The following is a 24,879-nucleotide window of genomic DNA, read 5'->3' on the forward strand; positions in this document are numbered from 1 at the left end:
GAAAAAAATCGTAATCTATATTACTCATGGATTAGTAATATGTAATTGCTAATAATCTAATAATCATAAAAATTGTCTCATAACCAAATCTGTGCATTTTTTTAATCCCATCGCAATGGTGAAAATTTTTTGTGTCCTGACCAGTGAGGTATACTTATTTTATCAGCGTTATATATATGTGGGTACCTCATCGTAGCGTCAGCGGAAGAAACGTGTAAACCAAGACAACACTGTCCGGTTCATCTCCACATCTGCTAAGCGTTGCTTCCTGGGTGCGATGCTACTAAAAATTACCTTTCAGGGGATTTTAGCAATTCGTCAGTAAGGCTGTGGAGAAATCAGTCTGCGTGGGTCTGTGATGCTTCAAGTAGCCAAGCCGTTCACCTAACTCCCGCTTGAATAGGACGTCTAAGAAGGTAACCTCGTTTCCTCCTCCATTTCCGCCATAAATTCATATTAAATTATAAGCGCTTCAAATGGAAGCACAAAAGAGGACAGCTGCGGCAGATGTGGGTGCTCTCGCCGCGACCTATCGTAAGGAAGCGGCGGCTGGGTCGTCCGGGAATACCAGCGACCTAACCATCAGGCTCAGGGAGTAATCGCAGCCCGCTACGTGACGGAGGAAATCCCGCAGGACCGGATCCGGGCGTTCGCCTGGCGCCGCCGGAGCCTGCAAAATGCAGACCGGGGAATCGGCAAATGGCGCCAGCCGCTCAAAAAGCGAACGGTCAATAAACGGGAAATATGGCGGTGTCAGTGACCGGGCAAAAGCCGGCGGCGCGAAGCGAGCTATAAGAGCGGCTGCCGCCCGGCCTGGGGTGCACTCAGACACGGACACAGACAAGCGATCGCCATGCTCCAGACGCGCTCTGCGGTCTTGCTCGCGGTGTTGGTGGCGGCCGCGACGGCGGCGCCGGCGGAGGACGCGGCGCTCTACTCCAGCAAGTACGACAGCGTCGACCTGGACAAGGTGCTGGCCAGCGACCGCCTGCTCAACAGCTACTTCCAGTGCCTCATCTCCGACGCCGACGACCGCTGCACCGCGGACGCCAAGTATCTCAAAGGTACGTCTCCTTCATCTTCATTCATTTGTGATACGAACGCCATCAGTTACAATTTTATTCGTGTTTCATTAAATTACACGTTGCATTTTGGACCCTGTGGGTTCAACTTCAGGTGCAAATCGTCTAACACTTACCATGCATTTTCTTTTTATTATAATGTTAGATGTTAAGTTTCCACATTTCCACAGTGTACGATGGTTTCTTCACGTTATCGTCGCATATCACTTCGCTCGAAGTGCATACTTGTTTACAAGTGTTTATAAGCACGTCGCAGATGTAGTTTAACCTGATGTCATCAAACATGAAGTTTATCACATAGTGTCAGAGATCTGACTTTTAAGAATTTGATCTATGAAAGGAATAAATTAAAATTAAGTCTTTAAAATTACTAAAGTAACTATGACTAGTGAAATCTGTTTGTTTATTTAACATAGATTCAGGCTTTTTATTTTGAATAGGTATATTTACAATTGTTCTAATAGAACTTGGGTCCTACCATCGGCTTATTGCACAGCATGTGCTAGAAACCAAACACGTGATCAACAAGATCAATGTGATAGTACTATAAAATGAAGCCAATGGTACTACACAAAATCTGTTAGAACAACTGGAAATATATCTCCACAGAGACGAAAATCCTGAATCTGTGTTAAATGAACAAACTGATTTCACTATCCATAGCCATTTTAGTAAATTTATAGACCTATTTTAAATGGGTATATTAACTTTCTAAAATTCAGATCTCTCTTTCTGTGTGATAAACTTCATCTTTGATCACATCAGGTTAAATTAATTCTATGCTTTTAAACATTTGTAAACTAATGTGCGCATCGAGGGACGTGATGTGCGACGACAGTATGAATAAATCAACGTATTCTTACTTCTAAAGGTTAAATGTGTTTCTTTTTAGTTGTTCTCCAAGTGTTTCATTGTTTCATCCACTGTTTCTCACAATTTCCGCTCTCGATTCACGAGATACGAAACCTAACGCTAAACTTTCTTATAGCAGGAAAATGCATTTCACCTCAGTCAAGAGCAAATGTAGATTATGTATTTGACGATATACACCTGCAGATGGACCTTCAGAGCCCGCAGTGAATCGTGTAATTTTTTAAAAAAAGAAAGACCAGAAGAAAGTTATGACTGAGGGCGTTTCTATTGAAGCTTGTTGCGCGTAGAATATATCACCTTCACAGCTGCAAAATATGGATAACATTAAACTGCTCGTAATTTACAAGAATATCCTAGTAAAACTCAAACAACTTAAGTTAGATTTTAATCTCCACCATCATCGTCAAAATAGTCCCTTGTGTGCAACGCTTCCAGCAATTTTTCTATTGCTGTAAATGCATTCCTTCAAGTCTCGTATTTGAAGTGTGTTCACTAATGTTTCCGACTGCAGTGACTTTCTTCTATGGATTTAAAACTTCGTCTTTCGAACTTGAATATCATTTTCTAGAATAGGACAAATTTGCCTGACCCTATATCAGGCGAGTAGAATCGATGAAACTTTGTTCTCCATTCTCTTAGAATGTTAGCGCGTAGCATCTTCCCTCAGTCTCCTCAAAACGTAGCAGCATAACTTACCTGTGACCGACTAGTCAAATGGAAGAAAGTACTGAAGGACAAATCCATCATTATCAAGCAAAGATTCGTTAGTATCGACATGATGTTGCTGCGAACCTGGCGCATTTTATCGGACTGCAGAGAGGATGATGTCTTCCACTGTACAGACTGCTGTCTTGCTTCAGGGGGATAACCGTACATCAATGATTCTTCGGCAGTTACGACCTACGACAGGGAATATGGATCGTCTCAAACAGTTGTTCGCAGTTCAGTGCGCATCTGCACCTCATCGTTTCACTGAGTGGTGTTCAAAAGACGAGGAACAAAATTCCTTGCATTTAGGTTCAGTTCATCAGCTCGAATGCTTTGCCGTATCTAGTACGAAAATCCAACGATTTCACATGTGTCATGGATTGCCTATTTTCTGCCCTAGTGGATCACTTCACACACTTTCGCGATAATGTCTTCAGTCGTGCATGATGACAATCGGTCGGAGTGTTTGTTGTTCTCCACAGAATGTTGGCCATCTAAAACTCGCTTAAGATTGTTCAAATGTTTTCAGAATGTGGTGCCCCAGAACTGTAAATATTTGTCGAACGTTATGATTACTGCCAAGAGCTACTGAAAAATTGCTTTGTTGAAAACCCAGTTTCGGTCCACGGATCGTCATGAGGTTCATAAAAGCGTTTACTTACAACATCGCACTGGAGGTATGAAATCAGTGGCGTCACATAATAGAACTCTTGAAATCATCAGTGTTGGAATTCGTAGCACATGATGTATTAGCTTTGTGAGAACATCGCTTTACTGCCTACTTTGTGCGGTAGGTTATGTTGATTACTAGTGCTTTTATTTATGTAGTTCTATTCTGTATGCAGATATGACCTGAAGATACCTCCAGGTTATGAAACCGCTAGTCATACGTGAACACAAAATAAACAGCTATTGCGGATTTGTACTTTCACTTAATTTTAACACAGGCTATTTACTGAACCGGATTTCTCATTGTTTGCGAGTCAACTACTACTTCCTTCTCAACGTCTGAAGAAGTTTGGTGACGTTTCAAACCAGCAACGTCTGGTACAAGTTATGAGTAACTGCGCAGAAAAATTAACCATTTTCTTTTCGAAAAACATTTCAAAAACCATCGAAGCCTCCAGTACGATCGAAATGTCGTTCATTAGATTGCTTGGGAGAATTAGAAGGAACTGTAGCTCATCTGTATCAGCGACCACGAACAGAACACTTGTCAGACCTGTTTGTAAATAGTGTTCGAGTCAGACTGAGTCAGATATGTCAGGCTGAACGAAGACTTTGAAGCAGTTCAGAGGTGTTCTGACTCGTGACTGGTGCTTTTTATCAACACGCGAGTGGTGCGCACATGCTCCGTGAACGCAAATGGGAATACATGGAGCGTAGAAGGCATTCTTTTCTCGAAATATTACTGAAAAATTTCAGAGAATTTGCTGCAGCCTACAGAACAGTCCTATCGCCACTAACAAACATCTCTCATAACCGCCCACGAAGGTAAGGTAAGAGATATCATGGCTCTTATGGAGATATATAGACACTCCGATTTTCTCCCTCCATTAGCAATTGGAATCGGCAAGGGAATGACTAAAAGTTGTACGAAGTACCCTCCGCCAAGCACTATATAGTGACTTGCGGCATCTCTATGTAAATGTAGATGTAAGACCTAACAATGTTGGCGTCTCTGTTTTCATCATGAACACACAAGTATTACGCATCTATTCGGCAGATGTGCGTGCAGGGTGAGAAAAGTTAAGTGACAGATCACCAGTGCTCGATCATGTTTTTGAGCTGAGAAACAAGAAGCACATGGAAATTAATTCTCCCTGTTATCCAAATTAGTTTTAAGACTGTATAGTGTTAAGATTAGCTTCACACAAGTACGTTTTCGTTTGCAACGGTGTTAGTGTTTGCTTGTAAAGGAAACGCTTGCATGGTACTCGTTGCTGACATCGCAAATAAACGCTACACTCTAGCTCTTCGCTTTTCGACTACATTTTAATTGGAGTGAGTGTATGACGAGGTTGGTGGTTATCAGTCTTCTGCTTGGAATGATTCAGCGCGCCAGTCTCTTGATCTCAGAGTAGCATTTACGAGGTTATTAGCTCTTCATATTCCCTTCTCTTTCTTCTGCTAGTGTGTTTGACGTTTATGGCTCCCTACAGCGACCTGCAAGCTATACTATGAAGTCCTAACATATGTTTTATTATCATATCGCTTCTTCTATTTAGTGTTTCTTGGCATTCACTTTCTCGGTATTCTGTGTCGAAACAAACTCATTTCTTATCAGTCTTTGTACTGTAAATATTCCCTTAGATTACATTTATGGCACTTCAGTTTCTTCATGCATAGAGGTACAATACTGGTAAAGTCACGTATTTGGGGTTCATTCCCATTCTATCATCGTAACCTTACTTTACCTCCAAATCTCTTTTGAGAAGTAAATTGCACAATTGTATTGCCAGCTGTTTAATAAAGTTACCCTTATTACTTTTGAATCACTGTCTTACTGGAAATTAAACCGAAAAATCGGAATTCTTGACTTTTCTGTTTGTATGTCGCTCAGGCAACATACCCAAATCTACTAACAGGAGTAAGGTTTGATCCTTTACAATCACGGGGATGCTCCTCAGTCCGATTAATTACATTCTTATTATCTCTGACCTACAAAGTAATAGTAACTCTTCGTTGCTGTGGATTAAACGCGTATATGTTACGGCTTTTCATGCAAAAGGCATCAGTGGTAAGTTTTTCTTAGGCAACCTTCTCTCTTGAAAATTTTGGTTACTCTAAGGCTTTACCTCCTATTGTAGACACTCATGTAAGATTTTATGCCAAATGCTGGGAGAGAATTTGATCACGTATGCATTGTACTTATGTGGTATACATCAACTTACTTTCTTGCAGAGGTAATACCGGACGCACTCACCAATGAATGTAATCGGTGCCGTCCGAACCAAAAGGAAGGAGCCGAGAAGGTCATAAAGTTCCTTATTAACAACAAACCAGACATGTGGGAGAAACTGGAGGCGAAGTACGACCCACAGGGGGTATACAAGAAGAGGTACCAGAACGAGTTTGAGAGAGTCAAGGGGGGGAAGGACCAGGAGCCGTACTCCAGCAAGTACGACAATGTGAACCTGGACGAGGTGCTGGCCAGCGAGCGACTCCTCAACAGCTACTTCGAGTGCCTCATCGCCGACACAGAAGAGCGCTGCACGGCGGATGCCAAGTACCTCAAGGGTGAGTACTTTTGTACATTATCTGTCTGCTGCAAGACGTGGCAAATGATACCACTGATGGGAAAGAAAGATGATGGATTCACGAAAAGGCTATCGTACGAGTACTCTTCTGGAATAATACGTAGACTAACTGACAGATTAATGTCAACGAGAAAGAAAACGGTGGACAGCACTTCTTCAAAAAATCTTCGCAACCTTCGAAAATTCTGCACCCTGTAAAATCTGATCCATTCAGCGAAGTGGTTGCCTTCTATTTATTATGTTCGGGTTTACGTATCGCTCCATTATTGGTACTAGCAGTGCCTTAAGTGGTAGTAAATGTCCTTACGACGTTTGCCTTGAAGAATCGCATCGTTTGCTAGCTTGTTTTATACTTGATAATGATACTCCCTTTGTAGCGAAATGTTTCAATATTCAAACTTTTGCTGCCTCTTCTCGTCTTTAACTTCGAAAGTGCATGTCTGGCACAGACAAATTTTTCACACATACGTTCTATAGGAGCCAACAAAGTGTGATATTAATGCCAAGAGTGTGCACCATTTGTTCTTCACGACAATAGTTTCCATTTTATTTCTTTACTTTAACACTGAGCCAATACTGCCAGCTAAATAAAAGATTCTAAGCACTAACTACTGATAGGCATAGTTAGCAAATGAAAGATTTTGATAGAGAACAAACAATGTATTTACCTTAATAATACTCAAAAGTCATAATATATATATATCAGTTCATGATATCCAGTATTACAAATTTACTCTTTCTGATGGAAACACGTCCAGATCGTCCGCTCTCAAAATTCTGCCATCTCTCTCCCCACATCCACCACTGCTGGCGGCTCACCTCGAACTACGCAACGCTATACGCTGTTCACATCCGACTGCCCAACACTACCATAGCAAATATTCCAACAATGCAAACCAGCCACAGACTTCACACAGCACAGTCAGTGATTTTCACATAGAACGCTACGTGGCGTTACCAACATAAAAACCTAAACAGCCTACTTACAATATATGCAGACGCACGCACAAACACGCAAACACAGTGGTAGCCTTGGCTGCAAACTCTTCCATAATGCATTTTCCCTTCAGTGGTCTACTATAATCTCTTCCCCTGCTTGTGACGTGACATGTCTGTCTGATTTATATTTATTTTATGACATTAAACAAAATAACTTTGTGTAATACTATTTATCTTATTAAATTCAATGTAAGTGACACGTCAGTTAAATCAAAACCTGATTTCTAATATTACTTAGCTTGCGCATGTATCGTAAATCTGTTATTAGTGCTTGCCCTCACTTCATGAATGAAATGACCGAAACAAAAAAAATTACAATCGATTACTGGTGAGCCGACACAGTGCTCCGGAGCCCATCCTCGAACAATATATGGATTCAGAAGGTAACCGTAGCCATACAACCATTTCCCGTCCTTTGGCGTGTAAAATTAACGCAGTAGAGTGCACCGCAGTAACTATGCTTATACTGCAGAACCTAGAAATGACAGATGAGTCCATGCATGTAACCTATTTGGGAAATGTGAAAATTTTGAAACGGCAAGAGCAAATTAATAACTACTGTAAATTTTGAATACTCTGTTCGTAACGTATCAAAATTAGGTAATCATTGAACTGAGTAACTATGCTTATACTGCAGAACCTAGAAATGACAGATGAGTCCATGCATGTAATCTATTTGGGAAATGTGAAAATTTTGAAACGGCGAGAGCAAATTAATAACTACTGTAAATTTTGAATACTCTGTTCGTAACGTATCAAAATCAGGTAATCATTGAACTGTTTGCACCATGTGAAAGAAATACCTGTCATCAGATTACAAAATTCGGTCACTTTTCTATTGTAGAAGTGGTACCGGACGCACTGACCACCGGCTGCAGCCGCTGTCGCCCAAACCAACGTCAGGGAGCCGACAAGGTGATCAAGTTCCTTATCAAGAACAAACCGGACATGTGGAACAAACTGGAGGCCAAGTATGATCCCGAGGGCGTGTACAGGAAGAAGTACCAGAAGGAGTACGAGATGGCCAAAGGAGAGGGGAACAATGAACCGTACTCGAGCAAGTACGACAACGTCAACCTGGACGAGGTTCTGGCCAGCGAGCGCCTCCTCAACAGCTACTTCGAGTGCCTCATGGCCAACACTGAGGACCGCTGCACTGCCGACGCCAAGTACCTCAAGGGTAAGTCTAATGCTACCATCGCCCTACTTCAGTGTACCATCAAAAGAGACAGTAATCCTCTAACTCATGAGGTGTGTTCTCTCAGACTGCGTGAAAATTTTCGAACTCGCTCTCCAAGGTCATTTGTAGCGGAATGCTTCTGTTGCACTCTCTATCGTCCTTAAATTTCCGGCCTTAGCGTGTTATGCTGTCGGTTGCGTTAACGACTTTGTTTGCTTGTTGCTGACACGTGCTATTGACAGGTGACAGAACTCCTAGACCGCGCCTAATCAACTATGTACCTCTTTTCTTCTGCACAGTAGTGTATAACACAAAATGCGTTGGCAGGAACGCGTCAGTATTAACTTTCTCGAGTTTGATGAAACTGTTAGATGGAGGAAGGCGTCAGTAATATAGATCAAGAAAGAGACGAAGAATACGACAATTTTACAATAGCCAGTGATCATAGTTCCGCTATCGAATAGGAGGATCATTCAGAGAAAGATCTTCAGGACAGTTGTGGCGGAGATCTGCATGCTTCCCCAATAAAACAGTTACAGTGTTAGTTAAAATCAAACATTTTCTGAGTAGTGATAATAAAAACGTAGCTCCCAGCAACGAACTTAAACTTGGCAGACTTCCTTATTTTATAAGTGCGAATTTAAACCCTATAATTTAATTTTACGTTTCAATTTATTTGCTTCAGATACGGCATAATTTCTCAGAACGTAAAATTCCGTTCTCTAGCCGTCCATTTATGTCTACTATTTAAAAAAAAAAAAGACTCACACAAAACTACGGGACTTTCTGTGATAAATAGAAAAATGCTGCAAGCTTTACTTAGTGCTATAAGAAAAACGAGAAGTATTTAAACAACACGTATCATAAATTAAGAATTTATAATGACTTTTGCCTTAAATCTCAGTTTACACTTAGGAGTCCCAGAGAGTAAGATAGAAATCTATAGCCGACGTTGTTATGTTGGAATAATTGCATTCTCGGCAGTTTTTTTTTAATTATTATAGTTGAGGGCATCAGAGATTTTGGTAACAAAAGTCGGTAATTGTATATACGAACCCGTTAAACTAATTTTTTCATTCCATCATGTGCATAACATCACCTTCAACCGAAGGACAAAAACTTTGGTATTATTAATATTGAATAGAAAAAATCTATGCCTTTCACGAGCTATCTCACCAAGAACATAAGGAATTGCGGTAACAAAAGACTGAATTGTATGCAGACTTACTGGCACTTCCATGGGCTTGTGACAATTGATCATATTTCTTAACTCTCAAATTCGTGTGGGTCATTAAAATGGGTTCGTCGCGCCCTATCGGTTTCAAAACTATTTCTTCCACTCTGGAGCGGAATTTATACCAGTTCGCAACTCACTAGCAGTAGATTGATACGATTGACAGTTGCGGGACTCAAACGTGAAGCCTTGTGATTCACGGGCAGAGCTCTCACCGTCTGAACTATTAAGGCACAGTTCACGATCTTCTCTCGCTACTTTATTTCTGCTAGTACATCTCTCCTTCGTTCCAAATTTCACGGAAGTTCACTAAGGGGTTCTCCTGAACATAGTTAAGTGGCCACAAGGTTAAACGCTCGCTCCAAAATAAGTCTATTTGAGATGGCTAGACACATTTATGTCTTAGTTCTCCCAAAATATCATTCATTACAACAATTTGAGGCATCTTCGAATTATGGTGCTCTGTTGAATTTAAACTGAAGAACACATCGAAAGATTTGCTTCCCTTCACTTTCCACCTTGATCAAATCATTAATTATAAATGATCTTAAAAACATCAGTGATCGTGTCACAGATGGTAAGATTCCAAATAACGAATGACACATGACGAATGCGACACTTCTGCCTTATGTGTCAGTCTACTCTATTAGCAGTGCGATAATCCATTAACTAATTCTGTCTGCAGAGGTCATCCCAGATGCGCTCACAAACGGGTGCAGCCGATGCAAGCCTAACCAGCGTGAGGGTGCCGAGAAAGTGATCCGGTTCCTCGTGAAGAACAAGCCCGCCATGTGGAACAAACTGGAAGCCAAATACGACCCTGAAGGCATCTACAAGAAGAGTTACCAGAGTGAATACGAGAGGGTCAAGAGCGGAAAGGACGAGGAGCCGTACTCCAGCAAGTACGACAACGTGAACCTGGACGAGGTGCTGGCCAGCGAGCGACTCCTCAACAGCTACTTCGAGTGCCTCATCGCCAACACAGAAGAGCGCTGCACGGCAGACGCCAAGTACCTCAAGGGTGAGTAAGCTAGGCAGGTGCCCAGTACTCCTCTACTGGGTTAAGTCAGTAGTCTAAGCAGAACTCCAAATCGCTTAGCTCGTTGCCGGAACAGACCTAGTACCCCAATAAATAGTTCAAATGGCTCTGAGCGCTATGGGACTTAACATCTGAGGTCATCAGTCCCCTAGAACTTAGGACTACTTAAACCTAACTAACCTAAGGACATCACACACATCCATGCCCGAGGCAGGATTCGAACCTGCGACCGTAGCGGTCGCGTGGTTCCAGACTGAAGCACCTAGAACCGCTCGGCCTCTCCGGCCGGCACCAATAAATAGTCACTTCTAACCTGAATGAAGTACACATTGCGTAGAAAAACGTGTGGAACCACTCGAAGTGAAATGGATACTTTCGCCCTGTTTCAGACTCTCACACGTTTGAAGTTGCCACTAACGCAGTGACTGGTTGCCACTAAATATCTATAATACGCTCCAGTGTCTACCTTTGTTCTTCTCGTATGCCTGTAAAAATTAGTCGATTTTCCAGACGAAAACCCTACTCTCTAACTGAGTTTATATCGCAGTGGAACTTCCTGGTAAATTGAAACTGAATACTGTGATTACATTTGCTTTTCGAGAGGTTGGGTTGATTTAAAACATCTTCTTTCCAACTTGAATATCAGTTTCGAGAACAGGAAAAATTTGGCTGGCCCTTTATCAGGCGAGTAGAATCCCCTGCGTGCCCTCCAAGGAGACTCTTGTCTCTTGACAGAGAATGACTTCTCATTCCGAGAGACACTCGGCCCTCGCCTGTGTCAGCCACCTGAGACGTTGCCCTTTCTCCATTACTAGGACGTGTGAGTTGGATTCTACAGTCGCAGGTTCGAATCCTGCCTCGGGCATGGATGTGTGTGATGTCCTTTGGTTATTTCGGTATAAGTAGTTATAAGTCTAGGGGACTGATGTCCTCATATATTAAATCTCATAGTGCTCAGACCCATTTGAATTATTTTTTTGAGTTGGATTTTCCTTAGATTGAGAATGAGACCACAAGGCATTCCTCGTACATCCAGAATACTTTTTTCTTTATCCTGCCAGACTGAACGGTACAACAGCTGTCTATTGCGATTCGAACCGATTTGCCATTGAGATATACATAGTAATGAGATACTACTGCTTTAATATTGTGTATTTATTTTCCAGTCAAGCGAATAGAGCCGGCTGTTTGAGGTCCCTCACATTATAGAGTTTCGGTTCTTTTCGGTTAAATATCAGATAATCTGGTAATGGATACACGGGTTTCCCTGTTAGAAATAAATGTATGCTGATTATCGGTTCGTATCTTTGTATTACAACCAAGGGAAAGCACCCAAAAGCCTTAATCGAAATTAGGTATATGCAAAAACAATTAATTCATTTCCTTCGCTATAGCTGCGTTACGACACATGTGCATGTGTACGTATCGTTCTGTCTTGTAGCTACAAAATGCAGTTCACAGAATACCCATCTACGTTCAAGTGAGGGACACACCGAGCGAGGTAGCGCAGTGGTTAGCACACTGGACTCGCATTCGGAAGGACCACGGTTCAATCCCGCGTCCGGCCATCCTGATTTAGCTTTTCCGTGATTTCCCTAGATCACTTCAGGCAAATGCCGGGATGGTTCCTTTGAAAGGGCGCGGCCGATTTCCTTCCCCATCCTTCCCTAACCCGAGCTTGCGCTCAGTCTCTAATGACCTCGTTGTCGACGGGACGTTAAGCACTAATCTCCTCCTCCCTCCAAGTGAGGGACATAAATTCTGTTAGGTATAACTGGCGTTTTATATAGCGTCTCTTCAAAAGATTTATTTCTTTGTACTTTCTCTGGCTCATGTTATTTTTTTGGTGTGAGTGTAATACCTCTAGAGTTAAGGAAAATAAATCGTGATCGCACCACTGCTACGGAGCAAAGTCATTCATCGGTCTCTCCATTATTTCATGTTACGGGCTAAAAAAGTCCCTCTGCTTTATTGTGATAAGCATATACGGAATGTTATTTCATTAACGTTTCTTTAAAAAAATTAGTAGATAAAATAAGTATAATACAACTCAAATTGGTTGTAGAATTGTAAGTTATTTGCAATGCAACAAATATAGATTTTATTAGTTTCTGTCAAGAAAACTAGTTACTAACAGGTAACACCGAAATTTTGATACCGTATTACAATGACGCGTGTAAATAAGTATTTCCGTTGCTGAAATTTCAGAGGTCATCCCAGATGCTCTGACGAACGGATGCAGTCGCTGCCGCCCCAACCAGAGAGACGGTGCCGACAAGGTCATCAGATTCCTCATCAAGAACAAGCCGGATATGTGGAAGAAACTGGAGGCCAAGTATGACCCCGAGGGTGTGTACGGGAAGAAGTACCAGAGCGAGTACGAGAGGGTCAAGCGGGGGGAGGCAGCCATTGAGAGGAGCAAGACTGGCCAGGACAATGAGCCTTACTCCAGCAAGTACGACAACGTCAATGTGGACGAGGTGCTGAAGAGCGACCGCCTCCTCAGCAACTACTTCCAGTGCCTCATGGACGAAAACGAAGAACGTTGCACTGCTGACGCTAAGTACCTCAAGGGTGAGTCAGCAAATGCGTTCTAATTACAGAATCTCACAATGGGACGTACTTAGTCATAGCTGGTACCGAAAACTGTCCAGTGACTGGACTAGGTCATAAATGTCGGTAGGCAAATGAAAATACACACTTTGCTTCGGCTTGATAATGAACTACTGATGGAAACCGGTGGCACTGAGCAAAAAATCAAACAACTGATGGTTATCTGTAATGAAGTTTCACAATTATTTGACAGATGTGAAGCCCCAACTCATCAAAAATCCGAATACACATGTGTTCTATCCTAGTGTTTCAAATGGGTTTAACCTGTCGCAATGTTTCAAAACGAAGTTCACTCAGATTCGGAGTGAAAATTTTATGTAGCAAGCGTGTGTCTATTTTTGCAATCATGATAGTGACAAACACGATGATTATAGGATGTAGATGGTTGAAATACTGGGTGATTCACAGTAGGATTAAAAGTAAGTCTTCAGTGCTACAGTTACCAACCATCGTTAGCAGCGCGAAACAGCTTGCATGGAAAATTACATAGAATATTAGTGACAATGAAAAATATTTTACAATAGTTATTCAAGGTAGCTTCCTTGCTATCTTCAAGATAATGCTAAAGCTACTGAAATAGGTTTCTTAGCAAACTGAACACCTGCTGAATATTTGTTAAGAGACCCAGCGTACTATGCACTTTATGAAATTACAAATGCACACAAATGTCGACTGTACTACCCTCTTGTAGACACAAATAACTTTAGGGGTGCCTATCAACGTAAATATAGTTGTTAACTTACGTGCATTTTCGTGGAAATGTAATCACATTAGCTTTAATATCTTTCAAATTATACATATTTCCCTTTTGCTGTGGGATTTGAATCACTTGATTTATCCGAGCTATGTGAGACACTTCAGGAAAAGTAATTAAGAGGAAAGTAAGTTTTACAAAATGAAATGTCAGATACTGTATTCTCTTACTAATGAAATTAGCGTCATTAGAATGAACTAGTAAGCTATGACACAGGTCCATGTGTGTTTGTCTGTCCTTAAAATATTTAGCCATGGCTTCTCTCCTCTCCTAACTGTCTCAGAGGAATATCTACATACTCCAAATTAATATGATGACTAGGTATCAGGTGTTTTATTTGACATGTTGTGGCGGCATCTTGAGAATAAAACGATTTTTTTTGGCGGGGATTGAAACATAGAGTCGGTACAGGGTCTAAAACTCTGCGATAGCACCAGTAGCTTAACATGACCGAACACAGGACAAAGGGTTTGACGTTTCCTATATGCAACAACGTTAGAGCACAGTCTGATCAATATGAATTAGACTCCTACCACATTTTCACATTCTTCTTTCACGGCTACGAATACAAACGGCTGCCGGCTATCTCTGTCAAGTAAGTCGATGGATAAAGAAATGGCCGATGCCAGCGACCACAGCAACACTGCTCATGTATTAACCAAATTTCGTACCTGACAATAAGGGCAAATCGTGCAGAATTTTCCGACGAACCGTTTCATCCATTACCTCTTTCCTTCCCGTCAATAATTCCTGATCTTGAAAAAGTTGTATACAGTTTACGAAAACACTGGCGAGTATAAAATCAGTGGAAAATTGTAACAGCTAGTAATACATAATTTCCTAGCCATATATCCCTTACGTCTTCATTAAGCTCTGTGTATTTATTTACTGGGAACAACAGAGAAGAGCCCATATCTGATAAATAAAATACTGTACGGTGCGTTATTTTCCAGAGCAACCAATTTCAGCAGTTTTCGGTAACAAATATGAACAGGTTACCAACACGTGTGGACCGTTGTCACCATCTGGCCTGGTTTATCCAGAGCGACCTTCGGGAAATGGTCACATAAAACAGACAGTAGGAGAAGCGGAGGCCACACCGAGATTCGTAAGAAGAATCTCAAGGAAGTGTAACTCATCCACGAAGGAAGTGGCTCATAAGGCGCTTGTTCGACTGATTCTTGAGTATTGCTCAGCAATACAGGAGCCTCACAGATAGGATTGATAGAAGAGATAGGTAGGATACAGTGAAGAACGATACGTAACATGCAATGATCTTCATGGAATCGTTTATTCGGCGCGACGGCGCTTCCGAGATGCTCAAGGAACACTATTGGCAGACGTTACAAGTGGGGTGTTGTGCATCACGGACAGAACTACTATTTTCCGAGAAAAGGCGGACAACGCGTTACTTCTTCCAAAACACATCTCGCATAATGATCACGACGAGAAAATTCGAGAAATTAGAGCCAATACCCAGGCTTACTGGCAACCATTCTCTCCAAGCGCCGTTGACGCTTATAACGAGGCTGGATTATCAATTACTGGTTCAGGAAGTACCCTTTGGCACTATTAGGTGAAATGCGGAGTATGATGTAGATGCAAAAATATGTACAGTAGTCACAACTGTTTTGGTCTCAAATCATACCTACTTCCAGAAAAAAAAAAAAACCATTTAGATTCCAAGCAAATGTAAAATTGACGGTGTTGAAGGCTAAGACTGATATGTTACTTTCGAATCCGCGAAGCTCATGTTTATCGAAGTACCAGAAAAATGTACATCAATGTACTGATTTATAGTGTGCAGTCCATGGTAGTCTGTTATTAGTAAGGGTTACTGCCAATGCATGAGATCTCACGTATTTATTTCTATTACAATTACTTTTCAATCAATTGTCAAAGATTATGCTGATATTTGTGCTTTGTTCTTTCTTCCAAGCTTTCGTCGTGAAAAACTTTTCGGTAACCTTCTTCGGATATCGTCCTGCTTGACCCATTCTACTTCCAGAAATTTGATAAGAACTCGTGATTATTTATAGGAACAATGTAAATGTATCAGCCTAACGACTTGAGTTTCAGGACTGGAGCAAGTAAATGGAGTATTATAACTCCGGGCTTCATATTCTCCTCGATTCAATCTACCGAAATGGAGCATTTAATGTATGAACAGCTTATAAAATTGAATAACAGCCTGCCCACGCATTCTAGTAACGTCAAATAAAAGCCTTATTAATCACTAAAGGTATTGTGACAAATTTCTTTACCAAATAATAAATAAAGAGGAAACTGTGTCTTTTCATGTTTACAGAAGTCATCCCTGACGCTTTGAACAACGGCTGCAGTCGCTGTCGTCCAAACCAGCGGGAAGGAGCCGAGAAAGTGATCAAATATCTGATGAAGAACAAGCCCGATATGTGGAACAAGTTGGAGGCCAAGTACGACCCCGACGGTACGTACAGGAAGAAGTACCAGAACGAGTACGACATGGCAAAGAGCGGCCAGGACAACGAACCGTACTCCAGCAAATACGACAACGTCAACCTGGACGAGGTACTGGCCAGCGAGCGACTCCTCAACAACTACTTCGAGTGTCTAATGGCAGACACGGATGACCGCTGCACAGCCGACGCCAAGTACCTCAAAGGTGAGTGACACCCACAATAAGCATTTAGCGCAGCAGTGAGGTTTACGAGGCGATTTCATCACTTTGTGTGGTGCAAACGCTTAACGTACAGCAAACAGTAAATATAATAGAGGCACACGTTTCAGTCCTCTGTATATCGTTACAACAAGCACAGAGAGCCGCAAAATAGGTGTTACAAAGTTTTTGTATAGTATCATAGTATCTGGTGATAGTTTCTTGTTATTATATTTATTCTATAGCAGACAACCAGAAAATTAGTGCAAGAGCGTTCCTCCTGCTTCAACGAGTGTGCAGAGTCTGAATTCCGTGTAAAATTACTGAAGACCACCATTTTCGACTGCACGGATATTTCTCGAAACTGCAGTGTGGAGGTGGTGAAATGTTGCAGGTTCATCTTCGAAGACCCTGCACTTTAGATAATCTCAAAAAATATGATCATACGGATCGGGATCGATATTATAAGCGAGCCATTTCACACCACGTCCAGCAGCTTGAAGGTGTCGGTCCACAGTATATCAGTGGAACAATTTCTGTTTGTCGACGTCCCCATAGGGTTTGGAGTGTGCCTCATCATTAAAATCGGATTCTTAAAGACTGTTCCATTGTCAAAGCCTTCGGTCCTGTCATTTGAAAACGAATGCCACCGCTCCTCATCATTGTCCTCAAAAATTTGCCACAGTTGAATTTTTTAAGGGAGTTGCCACACTGAATGTCTATCTCATGTAGTTAACTCTCCATTAAATAGGGTTTCCACTCGCTCCACATTCGCCTGAGTTTCAGCTGAGGCTGGTCATCATGATTGCACTTTCATTGTGGCACGTGGGGATCCAGTATTTCAGAATGTTTCATCAGCCATCAATAAAAAGGAGGAAACTTTAAATAAAATCAGTACCAGGTGATGTTTGAGATTTGTCATCACAATTGGATTTCCTTTCAGTATTGTAATCCCACGGAGAAGTGGTCACTCGGGATGGTGCTGTTCTTGGATCAAATGTGCTGTCGAATGCGCGACTCACCCTAACACGTCCAGAATTTGTATAAAACGTCTTTTTCTTGAACAAACGCTGTTCCAGTGCTTGCGTTTCCATTATGAAAAGTAAAGTGAGACGTTGATGAGTGAGCTGCAGAATTTCCAGAGCTAAAGTAAAGTATCACAAGGAAACTCATTTATGGCAGACGATTAAGCCACAGTAGACAAACAGTTTCTAGCACCTATTTTGCGCCACCCTATATATGCTGCTTTAGATGATCCACATGTCAGTATTGTGCATTAGCCTAAACTAAACTGTGTCTACTGTCTTCGAATTATACTTGAAATAATTCGTCATCCAATTGTACAATTGTTCTAAGGATATTCTGATCTCAAAATGTTACGAAGACGATTCGAAGGAAATTCGTATTTGTCATGAGTATTCTATAAAGAAATGCTCTATTAAGGAAACTGAAATAAAATCAAACTGTGTTTCAGGAATTAGATGTCGTTTGAAAATCTCAGAGAGATTTCTGTTCAAGGAATGTGACTAACGTACTGTTTGTGCAACACGTCTGGCACCTTTACATTGTCGACTGGCTGATGAAATGGGAATTTCTCTAAGCAATTTCTTTTGATATTCAATCATTTTTTTTTATCAAGGTATGTACTATAACAGCCCTACAGCTCAGGAAAAAAGCTCAGCAGGTCGAGATACGTACAACATGAGAAAAATAAAACGTAGAGGCGTATGGCATTGTTGGTTGGGAGATACTGATGGGTGGCTTCAGACGACTGATCAGAAGGCTTTTCCTTGACCGTACCCTATCGGACTGTTCCACACGGCATTCGAGAATTGTGTCTTAAATGTATCTGTTGACTGTAGGTGACAACGTCTAACAGCTGTGCGGAATATGGTGTCATATTTGTACTATATGATGAAGATAACTCCGTCTGAAGAGACGTTGAAATTCCAAGGGTATCGACCGACCGCCGTGTCATCCTCAAACCACAGGCGTCATTGGATGCGGATAAGCAGGGACATGTGGTCAACACTCAGCACTCCTTGCCGTTGTCAACTCCCGTGACCGGAGACGCTACTTCCCAATCAAGTAGCTCCTCAATTTGCCTCAAAAGAGCTGAGTGCACCCACTTTCCAGCAGCGTTCCCTAGACCGAACGGTAACCCGTCCAAGTGGTAGCCATGTCCGACAGCGCTTAAATTCGGTGGTCTTACGTAAATCGGTGTTACCACTGAGGCAAGGCCGTTGGCATGATGAAGATAAGGAATAGGGCAAAACTGCTCTTCGAGTATGACATGAAACTATTACACTTCAAATATAAGTACATCGATCGTCCTTGGGTACAAGACGGAATGATTCAGTAGATGACTTTGACGACAGTGCATCTGGATTCTAACTGTCCCGTAATCGTTGATTTTTTGTCAGGCGTTCAGCTTTAGCACTATTCAAAGACTTAAATGTTACTTTAGCTATAAAACGCTATTTCTGTCCTGACGGAATTAAAGTTAATGAAAAACACGATGGGTTCGGTCTATTTCTATTTATTTACTTCTTGTATCATAGATGCATGATTCTGTATTGTTAGTTTTGGACTTGAAAATTATGTTTTCATCAAATGGATATCTGAAAACAAAATAATAAATATAGTGGGTTATTCTGAGGATATTTTCTTTCATTGTACCAGGACGATATTGGACGATTTATTGCTAATTCTGTAAGAGAGCTGAGTGGCTTACGTTAGTTTCTCTTTTGCATATCACAATGGTAAGACATTATGTTTTGCCTCATAGTAATTATGAATAATTCATATTTCCAGAGGTCATTCCTGACGCTTTAAGCAACGGCTGCAGTCGCTGTCGTCCAAACCAGCGGGAAGGAGCCGAGAAAGTGATCAAACATCTGATGAAGAACAAGCCCGATATGTGGAACAAGTTGGAGGCCAAGTACGACCCCGACGGCACGTACAGGAAGAAGTACCAGAACGAGTACGACATGGCAAAGAGCGGCCAGGACAACGAGCCGTACTCCAGCAAGTACGACAACGTCAACCTGGACGAGGTACTGGCCAGCGAGCGACTCCTCAACAACTACTTCGAGTGTCTCATCGCCGACACAGACGACCGCTGCACAGCCGAAGCCAAGTACCTCAAGGGTGAGTCACACGTTGCACGCACTCTCTTCCTTACGAAACGCTGAACTGACTTTGATGAAACCGCTACGTGCTTACACGTATCTAAAGTATCAATAACTAATTAATTAAAAATTTCGCAAGTACGGAGAGTAATGGGCAAGGAGCACTGCATCAGTAGTGTGTGGATACGTTGACAATGTGGATTTCGCGGGAGGCGTCCTATGGTAGTCTGTGCAGCTGGGATGATCAACGTGTCACGATAGCGCTGGAGTCAGCGCATCTGTGTAGACAGCAGGACACCCGTGTTCGAATACAGGTCCAACACAAATTTTCAGTTTTCCCCATTGATGTGAATCAATGCTCGCTGGCAGTTAATGTCATTAATTAGTTTGTGTATAAAATATTAAGACATTCAGGCACTAGAGGAACATACCTACCACTTTGATATTCATTTATTTTATAGCCACTGTTTAACTGTAGCAAGGAACGTGGTTCTAGGTATATTGAAGTTCTTGTTCTGTTTGGGCCCAGAGGTCATACAATATTCGCTTAACCATTAAAGGGAATTTAATCGCTGCTTTCTTACCTTTAAATATAGTACATCTAACAATCTATGCCATCAACTGAAAATCAGCCTCCTGATGTCAACTGAAATCGATGAAACAGAATTTATGGAACGATCTTGTCGTATGTTCCACTCAGATGTCTCGATTGCATCATTATATTTTTACATAGCTGGAAATACATCTCTTGAAAATTTGTGCGGGCCTGGGAGACCAACCTAGGTCTCCTGATTACTAAATAGATGCGCTGACACTGCGCGATTCGGACACGGTGGTCACGGCCACTGCACGGGCTACCCTAGCACGCCTCCCGTCAGACCCAAATTATCAACTTATCCACACACTACGAATGTAGTGTTCCTTGGCCGTCATCCGTATTACTCGCAGCATTTCGCCAATTCCATTGAGTTCGAGCTTGACGTGCATATCCATTGAAGAGTTCAATGGCCATCTTCGCCTCAGTTTTATATAATTGATGTCTTTTCTCTCAGACAGGTCCGAACCTTAGAACATTTTTTCCTTCCTCTGACGTTATTTGTCATGGGACAGAGGGCATGTCTCATTCTTGGTGTTTTCTCTTGCAGTACACCATTGATGCAACATCATTTACGTCTAGTACGTATACTTATCCCAGCGTTAAAAATGTTGGTTTTCCTATCAGTAAGTCCCACCACAACAGATTTATTTGTGGAACAGAACAAAACACGGACGATGCCTCGTTAACACCTCAATGCATTACTGAGTCTTCCTGGAGACTGATGGATAACAACAAACTTTTTTCGTAACTTCGTTGAGATGTTGATAATGAAGGAAAATACAGAGAAGGAGTCCTGGCGTCCAAAACAACCTGTTTCGTTCACATTCACGCTGTTCGTTGAAAGCCAGGCGGAAGTACAATCGACAGATTATTATCTTGTTAGGAGTTGCTTTTATTATACCCAGCATATACATACTGTTTTATGTGGTACAGACAGCTATTTCGTTTAATTTTGTCTCTAGTAAGGTAATCACAAACAAGGAAGTGAACGAAAATTGTCCTCGACTTCAATACCTTTTCTGTTGGATTATCTACCCTCGAGGATTCAACAATCGTCGTTACCGGAACGAAGCCAGAAACGAAAGGAAACACTGATAGGCACGTAAATGTTGTACTATGTTGTACTTGTCTCCCCTTCTGAACCATGGAGAAACCTAAGCACCTGCACCCGTTGGGAAGGGCTGATGAATTGTGCTTTTGCGTCGCTTTTCGTCGTTACGTGCGTCCCTTGCTTTTTCGTACAATACGCGCATGCCACGACACAAATGCAAAAGCATCTCTGTGTTGCAGAGGTCATCCCGGACGCGCTGAAGAACGGTTGCAGCCGCTGTCGGCCGAACCAGAGGGAGGGAGCCGAGAAGGTGATCAAGCACCTCATCAACAAGAAGCCCGACATGTGGAACCAGCTGGAGGCCAAGTACGACCCCGAGGGCGTTTATGGGAAGAAGTACCAGGGCGACTACGAGAGGGTGAAGGGCCACAAGGAGGCCGATATGTACTCCAGCAAGTACGACAACGTCAACTTGGATGAGGTGCTGCGCAGCGACCGCCTGCTCGACAGCTACTTCCGCTGCCTTATCGAAAACACCGAGGATCACTGCACCGCCGACGCCAAGTACCTCAAGGGTGAGTACCACCACCCGCTACTACAGTACACTCATCTGTTGCTTCACTATACTTTAAGAGCTTCTAGACTTTTACAAATGTTGACCATGAAACAAACAAAACTTATCCGCATCTAAGGAATAATTATTATTTGGGTCAACATTTAAAAGACTCTAATTCCACTCTCTCAAGAGAGGGAGAGTTTTAGTTCTAGCGAATCAGCATTTACGAAGTTAATAAGTATTTTTTATTTATCCGTAACCATTTTCCACGCAAAAATGAGAACATGAATTTTCTTGAATTACAGTGCCAACTACCAAGAATCAAAACAAATGTTTAATACATAACGTACGTAGTTTTTTATGTAAAATCTGATTCTGCAATAAAAGAGGGGGTTCCCATTTCAAATTTTAAAGTTGCCTCCCGCCCCAACCCCGGGGCTAGAGTGGCGGGCTAATTTTAGCACCAGCAGATGTCCCCCTCGAAAATAATCAACTTTGGATCCTACACATTTTTTCGTGTGAAGCTTATTTTTCGAGTTATTCTGGTTTGTCAGCTTAAAATTTACAATCTGTATATATCACCGACTACATCATTCTCGACAAACTGAAACATACAATATGTAGTGTACAGAGATATCCTGAGCTGCTTGTTTTTATAACACCTCATTATTATGAGTCTATATACAAAAGAGGAAGAAAATTTTTTCTATGATATTAAAATCTGAAGTTACATAGAACGAAAAACAAATCAAACGGAGTCTTGTATTCAAAATTAATGTCATTCATATATTGTGAAAATGTGTCTAGAATGAAGTCATGAAACACAATCTGCGGTTCGGTTCATTCTAGGAATTTTATGAAACTTCAAAATAGTTGACAAATTTTTGTAATTCTAAAGTTATCTCAAAGAGAATCAGATATTTTTCCTCAACATTAAAATATTTTTGAAGCATTTGCGATATGGTTCAAAACTGTTCGCAGTTCAGTCATTTGAAACTTCTCATCCTCAGTGTGATGTCAATGGATATAGTAGAAATCATAAAAAACGAATTTCCTGTATCTCATGTTGACAAATTGACAATTGTAGTACGGTGGAAAGGTCACTATTCAGAAGATCATGATCATTAAAGTAGGATAAAATATTAGTCTACTGAATTTTTATGTAACAGTAAAAATAAAATAATTACTTTCATTAGTTTTTACTGCGTGATGTTTCTCCAACGGTCCCATTTTTGCAGAGGTCATCCCAGACGCACTGACGAATGGCTGCAACCGATGCCGACCAAATCAACGGGATGGCGCCGAAAAGGTCATCAGACACCTCATCAAGAACAAACCCACCATGTGGAACGAACTTGAAGCTAAATACGACCCAGAGGGCATCTACAGAACCAAATACCAGAGCGACTATGAAAGGGTGAAAGTCTAGGCAACGATGTATCTGAATTAAATCCTTCAACTCGATGTGGCTTCCAAAACAAATAAAAACACAAATAATAGTTTCGTTCTTCTTATTTCTTTATGTATCACATTTATGCACCACATTATCACATAATCGATTATAAAACACCCATATAATCTTGAAAGTGCTTTGTAATGCACGAGAAAGAGGCGACATCAGCAAGGCAGGAAGTAAGTTTTCTAATAGAGATAATACACCCCCCCCCCCCTGTAAAAAGAAATTTGGAAAATCTGTTGGGACACGTCTTTCATTGCAGAAAGATTTGTAACGATCTACACAAAAATTGCCTTTGTAAACAAATGTAAATATACACAGGAAAAAGTACATGTACGTGGTTGCTTGCCTCCGCAATAAAACACTCCGTGAATAACGTTTCTCAGGCTGTGAGTGTACACAGATATTTGTTTGGTGCAGTCAGTCTCTATTTGAAGGCACGTTCTACACTTCACAGAATATGTGACATTTGCTCTTTTCTCTGATCATTTGTAGTATCTCCTACCATCAGTTTCCTCCGGTTCACTCGATAACTAATCATGGAATAAAAGAATTAAGGAAGTTTTGTTCTAAGACATGCTTCACTACTTTCATTTATCATGATCGATGTTTCGGCGTTTAAATTGGTAGAATACACATTATTGAGTTTCGTTATAGAGCGGATGGTACTCTAGCAGAAGAACCACAGGAGGTTTTGAACAGATTGCAAGAATATATTGAATATCTCTATGAGGGGGATGAAATGCAAAGCGAAATAAAGGTCGAAGAGCAGCAATATATGCCGGAAGATGGAAAGATACTCACTATCTAGGAAGCAGACGTATAAAAGGCGTTGATGGAGATGGAGAATAGGAAGGCATGTGGAATTGATGATTTGCCAGCAGAACTGTTGAAGAGACTGGGAGACAAGGCAAGGAAAGAAATAGTGTACCTCTGTAACGAGATATATGACAAAGGGAAATGGCCTGAGGACTTGCGCCACAGTTATGGTACCAATATAGAAAAAGAGAAACACTAAAAAAGGTGAAAAGCATCGGACCATCAGTCTAATTTCTCATGCGGGTAAAGTCTTGCTGAGACTGTTGAATAGAAGGCAGTATGGCAAGCTGGATAGAGGGATTGCAGAGGAGCAGTTCGGATTTAGAAGAGGAAAAGGAATGAGAGATGCTATTGGCCTGTTAAGAACTATAGGGGAAAGATATATGGAGAAACTTAGAGAAATCTTTGCTGTTTTTATAGATTTAGAAAAGGCTTTTGACAGTTCAGTGGAACAATCTGATGGATATTTTGAAGAGGAAAGGAGTGGATAGGAAAGAGATACGACTGATACAGAATTCTTATTTACACCAGAAAGTAAGGGTAAGGATTTGAAATGAAATGTCAGAAGGAAGCAGCATTGGACGAGGTGTTAGACAAGGTTGTTGCCTTTCCCCGCTGTTGTTTAGCGTATACCTTGAAGAGCTTTTTGCGAAAAGTTTAGATTGGAAAAGAGGAATATGTATTCGTGGAAAGTGAGCGGACAGTGAATAACATGCTGAAAGACCTGAATGAAGCTTGTGTGGAATATGGGATCCAAATAAACACAGCAAAAACAAAGAGTATGGTCATCAGTACAAGACGATATTAAAAAAAGGACAATCTACCATTAGCCAAGTAAGTGAATTTAAATATCTTGGAAGCACAATAACTTAAGACTTGAGATGTCAC

At 41.4% G+C, this 24,879-nt stretch overlaps 1 protein-coding gene across 1 annotated transcript; it reads left to right on the forward strand.

The window, feature by feature from the left end:
- Positions 1-841: 841 nt before the first annotated feature.
- Positions 842-23,199, forward strand: LOC124615856. The gene is made up of 9 exons (XM_047144015.1): positions 842-1,064; positions 5,568-5,903; positions 7,767-8,102; positions 10,022-10,357; positions 12,584-12,949; positions 16,051-16,386; positions 19,195-19,530; positions 21,400-21,735; positions 22,955-23,199. Exons 1-9 carry the CDS (start codon positions 854-856, stop codon positions 23,143-23,145), a joined length of 2,784 nt encoding a protein of 927 aa, XP_046999971.1. The 5' UTR covers positions 842-853; the 3' UTR covers positions 23,146-23,199.
- The last annotated feature ends 1,680 nt before the right edge of the window (positions 23,200-24,879 follow it).

Source organism: Schistocerca americana, chromosome 5 (genome assembly GCF_021461395.2).
Source record: "Schistocerca americana isolate TAMUIC-IGC-003095 chromosome 5, iqSchAmer2.1, whole genome shotgun sequence".
NCBI classification, from domain to species: Eukaryota; Metazoa; Arthropoda; class Insecta; order Orthoptera; family Acrididae; genus Schistocerca; species Schistocerca americana.

Excerpts from the sequence above, each read along its gene's own strand:
- LOC124615856 (XM_047144015.1), top strand. The coding sequence starts at position 854 with ATGCTCCAGACGCGCTCTGCGGTCTTGCTCGCGGTGTTGGTGGCGGCC. Across the intron at positions 16,387-19,194 it reads CGACGCCAAGTACCTCAAAG|AGGTCATTCCTGACGCTTTA; the intron begins GTGAGTGACACC and ends TCATATTTCCAG. Across the intron at positions 21,736-22,954 it reads CGACGCCAAGTACCTCAAGG|AGGTCATCCCAGACGCACTG; the intron begins GTGAGTACCACC and ends CCATTTTTGCAG.